The 8,633-nt window shown below is 44.2% G+C and overlaps 1 protein-coding gene across 1 annotated transcript; it reads left to right on the top strand.

Moving 5' to 3' along the window:
* The first annotated feature begins 3,981 nt into the window (after window positions 1-3,981).
* Window positions 3,982-7,311, top strand: LOC143324695 (trans-1,2-dihydrobenzene-1,2-diol dehydrogenase-like). Its single transcript, XM_076737400.1, has 7 exons — window positions 3,982-4,083; window positions 4,209-4,320; window positions 4,421-4,584; window positions 5,189-5,441; window positions 6,154-6,278; window positions 6,479-6,629; window positions 7,020-7,311. Exons 1-7 carry the CDS (start codon window positions 3,994-3,996, stop codon window positions 7,127-7,129), a joined length of 1,005 nt encoding a protein of 334 aa, XP_076593515.1. The 5' UTR covers window positions 3,982-3,993; the 3' UTR covers window positions 7,130-7,311.
* Window positions 7,312-8,633: the final 1,322 nt, after the last annotated feature.

Genomic DNA, 8,633 nt, shown 5'->3' with positions numbered 1-8,633 from the left:
ATCTCAGCCAGCCGATACAAGGTGGCACCACCGCAGACTTGGATAGAGACACAACTTCTTTTTAGTTTGGTGTATGTGTGTGCGCGAGAGAGATACAGTAAGAAAAAAGAGAAAGGGAGTGACAGTGTTTGTCCCATGTTGCCTAGATTCAGGCTGCTGTTAATGGAGACAGATAGCACTTACTCCAGTGGAACAACAGCACTGATAGACTAGACTCCTTGTTTTGCACTCAAACAGAAATAAACATTCACCACAGGGGCAAACTTCCTCTTTCAGCTCTATTAGATGTAAACAGGAAAGAGGAGACATACTGTATTTTGGCACATTAGTAACCATGAAAACTCACCCAGGTAAACTCATTCTTCCTCTATTTCTGCCTGCAGCCTTTGTCCAGAGTAACACTATCTGCTGTTAATTAATTTGCAGAAATAAACCACAGTAAGATAAAATAAATTTAGCTTGAAATGTATTTGGAGCGTGTTGGTTTGCAGATGTGAGGATTTGGTCACACTGATCAGGGATGTGCACAGTTGGTACCGGCTGGCTGATTCTTTAATGCAAAATCTGGACCTTCAGCAGGCAACCAAGCATCAGGGACAATACTGACTAGAATAAAACTATCAATAATATAATAACCTGCCTGCTGACATGTTGCCTAACGTGTCCTCCTTGTCCACTTACATGAGTGTTTTCAGCCATATAAAGGCACAGAGTACTCACCTCGCCACAGCTAATGTGGATACAGCTGACAAAAACCATGAACACACATGGAGAGTGGGTCGAAATGAAGAAAGGTGACTTGATGCAAAAGCTGTATGTGTGGCTGTATTCACTCTACATCCCGCGCCCCTCCCCATCAGCACTAACATCCAGATGAAGGGCTGCTAAGTCAGCTCTGATCCAGCCTGCTCCTGCTCCACAGCTCAGCCTCCCAGTGTGTGTGTGCTGCAGACAAAGATAGGACTCTCAAAGGGCCGGCACAATGCTGGGCGGCTCAAAGGCTCCCATTTCTGCTTGCTCCTCTCAGTCTCCCTCTATCACACTCTTTCTAATGGAAAAAAAAAAAAATAACCCGGCCCACACATCAGAACATGCTGTAGCATTGACAAAATGACTTATTACTCCTCGCTGCACACTTCCCTCTCCCTCCCTGGATTCATCAAGCTCCCAACCTCCCCTCAAAATGGCTGGCACCTCCTGGCGCTTGTCTAGCCTGTCACCCTTCCTCTGCAGTGACCTTGAGATAGAGATGAAGGAGCGATGGTGCTCCCATAATTGCTGCAATACAGTTCCTCTCCCCCCACCAAAAAAAAAAAAAAAAAATACACAGCAGCAAGATGGCTCTCACTTACACTGACAGCTGGGGGGGGGGGGGCACTGCATATCCGCATCAATCAAAATAGGATTAGGGTGCCTCTCTCTGGTCCTTTTTATTTCCCATTAACTTAAAGTTGCTGATGTAATATGGAGCTGTTAAATGGTAACTGGGGTTGAAGAACCACAGTGCAGCTTTTACTATCTTCAATGATTATGTTCAAGAATACAACAATGTTTTGTTTTTGTTTTTTTTGTTTTTTTTTTTTCTTTCAAATAATACGCTAACTTTGTAAGAATCCTTCCACTTCACAAGTTTAGAATGTTTGGGTTGTAACCCTTTCCTATGCCACTCCTAAAACATGGTTTTTATAAGTATTGGCATGATCAGTGACAGACTTCAAGTTTGGAGGCTTCATTGTCACATGGGTGCATTGCCATTGTCATCGACACAGGGGGGCAGAGTCTTTCTGACAGCAAGGCACACAGATGAAATGACATGACAATGTGTGAAACAAAACTGTCTGCTGTGATCAACCACCTTCACAGGCAAAATTATCCACCCCCTCTAAGGAGACTGTTGTGACCGGTCACATGACCTATCGGATGCCATTTTTCCATGTCCTGGTGGAATAGAGGCACAGACAAGAGATGATGCATGAATTCTTAATCTAATAAAGACAGTGAGAAGTGATAGGAGTAGAAGGCAATCGTCCTGGTCATGCTGAATTAATGAGGCGCTGGCTTCCTTCCGCATGCCAGGTTTCCAAATGACTTGGCTCATCAATGTTCACTTTCTGGAGCCGTCTTTACTGCCCTGTTCCATCCCTGAGCCGGTTCAGAAACCCAGGCCTTAAAACTCCACCCTGTGATATCCACTCTTCAGCCACAACTGAAAAGAAGATCGCTATGCAGTCTTGTTCTCCTCGTGACCTTGAGCTCATACAGGGGAGGGCCGCTTTCAGCAGGAAATTTTCAGTTTTCAGTCTCTGCTGAAAAGTAGGCATCCATGGCTCAGCTGAGGGTGAGAGCAGTGGGGTCCCAGTGCGTGGCTGTCAGGCGACCCTGTCCAAATCCTGTCCAAAACACCCCTCTCTGACCACCTGAGCCCCCACGCTGTGTGCCCGTCTGCTGGCACTTGAGTCAGGCAGCACAGAACCAATTCATTGCTCCACACCAATTCTAGAAATCTAGCTGTACTTTCCCACCTCCCCCCGCACACTTCTACCTCTTTTCTTAACACCTGTGGTGATGTCACTGTGTCGCCCTGCCAAGGAAATGCTGCTGTGTCCTTTCCCCCTAAAAAGTAAAAAAAAAAAAAAAAAGTAAAAAATACTGGAGGAAGAGTTGGGCATTCCCATGGCAACCAGGTCCTGTGGTATAGGCAGGGGTATCAAACCAAGCCCAATGCCATTTGCATACAAATAACCCAGCTGGCACCTTGTTGTTATGACAACGGCACACAGCTCCCAGAATTCATTTGGAAGTGAAATACAAAAGGGAAGCAGCCAGTGAGGAGAGTCATTGATAAAATTCCTTTCCTTTTATAATGAAGACCTTGCTGACGCTGGCACTATGTTCTCATGTAAATCCAATCACCATAGAGTACCTGAAGGAAATGAGAAAAATCTCATGTATTATATAAGATAATGACTGGAATGCAGGTCAAATTAATTGCAATTGTTGAATATTAAATTCTATACTATGTTTTACAGCCATAAATGGATTTAAAATGTTTTTTTTTCTTTACAAACAAGAAAAAAACAACAAGAAATTGTATATGACCTCTGGTAGATACTAAGCAAAGTGCATCTGTCTTCTTCTTGGTTCACCTGATTTTGCATACCTTTATATAATTCCTGACAATGAGCCATGCCAAATTCTCAGAGCTTGAGAGAGAAAGTGAACCTTGACAACACAGTGTCCTCTACTGGCAGCGTGTGGCAGGAAGTTTACACAACCGCCTGTCTGGCTAAACGGATAATATTTAGCTCAAGGGCAAGTGAGCTGATGCTTTTCCATAGTCATCCTGGCTCAGCTTACTGGCCAGTTAAATTGCCCTGCTGTGGACTCCATGAGCATTCTGTGAACCCAGCATATCTATTTATCCCAGCAACCCCCACAAGACTCTGGTTTAATCATTGGCTTCTGTGCGCCTGTCAAACCATCGCAAGCTAATCAGTGCCTTTCTCAGTAGGAAACAAAGCAGCGCCTGGTTCCAATACTTGACCTGGAATTTGCTGATCCATGGGCAAGGTGAGCCTTCACCCTGTACACATTAAACTCTGCATTTTTTTCCCCCTGGTCATGTTAATGATGAGAGCCCCACTGATGGCGTTGTTAGAAATTGTTAGACACAACTGGAACAAACCACTTCAACCCAGATTGAAAGGCCTGTGTCAGCAACAGCACAACAACACCACAGTGTGAGTATGTGTTTATTTGTGTGTGTTGCACCCTCTACCTCAGGGTGGGAGCAGAAGGAAGGTGACACATCCTGCCTCCCCAGCATATAAATGCAGGAGCCTTCTTGCTGAAGTGCCGCTGGCTCTGAGGCGTGACAGTTTTGTACGTTTCTTCCCCCAACGTGCAACCTTTCCCAAGGTCACAACTCGCCAGCAGCTCAGATCTTTACTGAAGCACCAACCTGCTCATTTGTCACTTAGCATCCAATTCAACATGGCAACCCGATGGGGACTCTGCGGTGCGGGGAAGATCAGCCATGACTTCAGCGTGGCCATGAAGACTCTCCCTCCTGGAGATCACCAGGTACTCTATCCAAACAAGCTCACTACATCTTCATTGTCACACAGGGTGTCTTCCTTGCACTGAACAGAGCTGCTGACAGGGCAACGCAGTGAAAAATATGTGTGTGTTTTCTCTCCTACGGACAGATAGCAGTCATTGCATCGAGGAGCTTGGTGCGTGCCAAAGAGTTTGCCAAGAAGCATGGTATTCCTAAGGCTTACGGCAGCTATGAGGAGCTGGCCAGAGACCCAGACATTGGTGAGTTAAGAGCTATGAGCGGCCTGCCTGCACGGGCCGAGATAATGGAGTGTTGGGGTTATTGTTTGAAGCTGAGCCTAGAACATCTGTGTCCGTGCAGACATTGTGTATCTGGGAGTGCTGCACACAGAGCACTGGCGAGTTGGCCTGCTGTTCCTCAAGGCTGGGAAGAATGTGCTGTGCGAGAAACCTTTCGCTATGAACTCCAGACAGGTGAAAGACCTTGTCGCTGCAGCCAAGAAAAACAATGTCTTCCTGATGGAGGTAAGCTTGACGGGATAGAATCATTCATATGGTGCTTTGCAGAGGGGCCACTTGCTGGCAGGAGGGAATCATTGCAGATGCTAATGCAAGGCAAAAGTACTATTGCAACTTGTTTTTGCAACAAACAAGACTTAATTTGTTAATTAACAAGCTTTAGAGTTGCAGATTGATGGATTTTGTTACCTTCAGAAAGAATGGGGCTAGCTGTTTCCCGCTATTTCTAGTCATTATGCTAAGCTAAGCTAACCAGCTACTGGTTGTATGTAGCATACAGACATTTGAGTGGTATCGATCTCCTACATGTGTTAAAGTTTAAAATTCATATCACATCGCATTTTAGGTCATTGCAGTGCCATGAGTGCAGTCCTTCTAAGCTCAGGAGATTCATATAAGAGGCAAAGCTCTGAATGTCCTCTGAATATTTATGACTCATGGTGCGGGAAAACATCTTGCCGTGTCATGTTTGACCAGCACCTTGGCTACAGTGCTCGTGGGAGGTGGAGGAAGTGGAGAACTGTGGTAATAAACTGCTGCTCAGATGAAGCTCCACTGTAAACTGTTTACTGTTGCAGTGGTGCTAGGTTGCCTGCTCTGTCCCTCTCAGGCCATCTGGTCCCGCTGTTTCCCCGTGCACGCTGAGGTGCGCAGGCTGCTGGCAGAGGAGGCAGTAGGGGAGGTGAAGCTGGTCAAGGCCTACTTTGGCTCCCCTCAGCTCCACATCCCCCGCTCAGTGGAGAAGGAGCTGGGTGGCGGAGCTCTGCTGGATATTGGAGTTTACTGCCTGCAGTTTGTGCTGATGGTGTTCAACGGAGAGAGGCCAGAGTCCATCCAGGCCACAGGGGTGCTGCTCGACTCAGGTATGATTCAGCATACAGGTCATGCAGCAGAGTGGGATGTAGATTAGTATCACTGACCACACAGCATTAATCAGTGATCGCAAACTGGTTACTCGAATTGCTCACCATAAACAGAAGAAGAAGAAAATAAGAATCCCGAGCGTAACTCACACGAAACTTAGACAGAAAACCACTTTTTTATGAACTGTCCAGAATGTAAACACCTCAGGGAAGAATTCTTCACACAGAAAATCCCAGACTTATCTTTAAAATGTCAGGCTAATCCAAATCCCTCTGGGGAATACAGTAATACAGTAAAAGTGGCAGGGAAATATGTAGCTGCATGTCTTACAGCAAGATATCCTTCAATGTAAGACCATCACATCACACTGTACATGTAATGAGCCTTTTCTTATCTTTTTCTTACCTTTATGTAGCATATTTAACAGTTTAATGAATATACATCAGACAGTTCACTGTGTATATTTGTGACCTTGCCTCGTTTTTATCAAAAAGTCATGCCAGCAAAGCTGAATAGAAATGAACTGGCTCTACCTAATGGAAGTGTGCTGATAGAAATCTGCATTGAAATGACCTGAAATGAACTGGATTGAATGGAACTTGCAAATGAATTTAACAGATATCAAAAGCAGTTTTGTTAGGAGTCATTCATACATTTTGCTGCTCACCAGTGTTACAATGATTTGATTTTATTTTCTTTTATGTTTGGCAGGAGTGGATGAGTCAGTGGTCGTGGTGATGAAGTTCTCCAGGAACAGGATGGCCTTCTGTACCTTTTCAATCGCTGCTCGACTTCCAAACGATGCCGTCATCAGCGGCACCAAGGGCTCCATTAAAGTATGCCATGCCAGTCTTGTACAGGAACAGTTGACTTAATTAAGAAATGATTGAGACATGCAAAAACTGAGTTGACTACTAATTACTTTCACATTTAATTAAACCGAGTTATTCAGACAAAGATCCATGCCCACTGCATTTGATGATTTACGAGCTGAGTGATTGGATTAACAGAAGTGCATTTCCTTTTCGCCCTGCAGGTTCTGGGCCCCATGCACTGCCCCACCACCCTCGTGGTGAACGACGAGGAGACGGAGTACCCTCTGCCTGAACCCTGCCTACCTCTCAATTTCACCAACAGCACTGGGCTTCGCTATGAGGCAGAGGAAGTGAGGCAGTGCCTGCTTAAAGGTTGGTCGTGATAAAAGGAAAGTTGTGTATTTGTCTTCAAGGAGATAAAATTGTGTGAGCAGCAGGTGAGGTGAGGTGAGTTTGTAAGAAGGACAGCAATTCAGTGAAACAGCTGCTTTCCCCGAACTTCTTGTGAGAATACCCATACATGAATCCCCTCATCAGATTGATTCAGAATCAATGCTCTCATCAGTCCTTGGAATGTCCTCCATCTTATACAATGCCACACTCCTTTTGGCTTCGCCTCCTATATTCATTTACATAATCTTCATCCCTGCTTTGACATAATTCATGCTTCATTGTGAATATGTGCATAATTCCACTGTGGCTATGAACAGACAGTCTTTGCAGTCAGTCTGATTTTCCTATGAAACTCCTGCTCATCCGCAGGACTTAAGGAGAGCCCACGGATGCCTCTGGCAGACTCCGTCTTGCTGACAGAGATCATGGATGAAATCAGGAAACAGGTGGGCGTTGCCTTCAGCCAGGACAGCCAGTGACATCACTCCAAAGCCGGGGCTGTTTCACCTGAATTAAACCTACTCAGATGAAACAGAGGGAGCTGCTCGGGGCGGGCTCTGGTTCTTTGGTTTAAGCAGATCTCTCATGGCACTGTATGACAAAGCCAGAGCAGACGCCGTGTCACTGAGGCAACTGTGACTCAGGTAACACAGTGAGCTGCCACTGAATTAAAGATACAATCTGCAAATTATTGGGTCGTGGATTCTTGGGTACATTTATTACTGTTTGTTTTCTGTATGCTTTTCTTTTTGAGTCTTATACACCCATTAAAGCCCCAAGCATTGTCATTCTACCCAGAGCCACCATGTAAACACCCTGTGGGTCCTTATATCACAGTGGTTGAAAAAGACGTGGGTGAAAATGTTATTTTTAACCGGATAAATCACAATGCAAATGAACAGAGCTACCATGTGGAACCATCCTGTAATCAAGTCCTGGGCCTTTAAAGACAAACACAGCTGTCACTGTGAGGTGTGTGATTGATGAATCCAATAAAGGACTGATTGTGAAAGCCTTGTTTCATTCCAAATATCATCCGCGGGAGAGGACGAGAGACTTCGAGTGGCACATTTGAATCAAAGTGTTCTGTCATGTCTGACCCCTGCAGCCGCGTGCGAATAGATTCATGTTCTCTGTACAAAAATAGGTGACACTGTCTGCTTCTCAAGGTTAGGACGGAGAAAGGCCTTTATGAGTCAGCAAAGAGCACGGCTCATTTAATACTTGTTCTCAACCTTTTGGGCTCGTAGGACGCCTAAAAACTGGAGGATGTCTCATTCACATGTGATACAGTTGGTGACAGCAAAATGACACATTTTGGTGCAGTAATATTATTTTACCTACTGTTTTGCTTGTTTAATGAATAATAATGAAATATTCATTCAAGAAGAAAAAAGATTTGGGAGGAAAATTATAAACAATTACATACTTACTTTGCTCTATACATTTTCTGTGCCACAACTTTCAACCTTTTGCATTTGGACCACTCAGTCCAAACACATATGATGGTAAACATTAGTATTAACAAAATGAAATGTTCCTGTACGTGTCAGCTCTTCAGAAAGCTGTTCTGTGGTAAACCAAGCATGGCCAATGTTAAAAAAAAAGAAAGTAGTACAAGAGATGCAGTGAAGAGTGAAAATATATTGTTGCTATTACTATTATTACTATTATTATTTAGATTAACAATAGGTGCTTTATTTATCACATGGGCAATTCAGGCATCAATGAAGCATGATACAGAACAGCTCACACCGTTAGTGGTTGTAAGAATAAAATACCAAATACAGTAAAAGAAAATAGCAAATATTAGATTAAAAAAATAGATAAAAATAATAACAATCAGAATAAGAACAGCAGCACTGGCAGGGAACAGGAAACATACTGTAAAACAAACATATAAGCATGGTTTCTTTATTCTGCTCTTATTTGTCTTATGAGCACTATCTGGAGGTCACGTTTCTGCTCTGTTGCACGAATCAT

This window comes from Chaetodon auriga, chromosome 1 (genome assembly GCF_051107435.1).
Source record: "Chaetodon auriga isolate fChaAug3 chromosome 1, fChaAug3.hap1, whole genome shotgun sequence".
Lineage (NCBI taxonomy): Eukaryota > Metazoa > Chordata > Actinopteri > Chaetodontiformes > Chaetodontidae > Chaetodon > Chaetodon auriga.
Note: the sequence above shows the minus strand (reverse complement) of the source record. Positions and strands in the feature narration are given on the sequence as shown.

Excerpts from the sequence above, each read along its gene's own strand:
- LOC143324695 (XM_076737400.1), top strand. The coding sequence starts at position 3,994 with ATGGCAACCCGATGGGGACTCTGCGGTGCGGGGAAGATCAGCCATGAC. Across the intron at positions 4,321-4,420 it reads GGCCAGAGACCCAGACATTG|ACATTGTGTATCTGGGAGTG; the intron begins GTGAGTTAAGAG and ends GTGTCCGTGCAG. Across the intron at positions 4,585-5,188 it reads ACAATGTCTTCCTGATGGAG|GCCATCTGGTCCCGCTGTTT; the intron begins GTAAGCTTGACG and ends TGTCCCTCTCAG.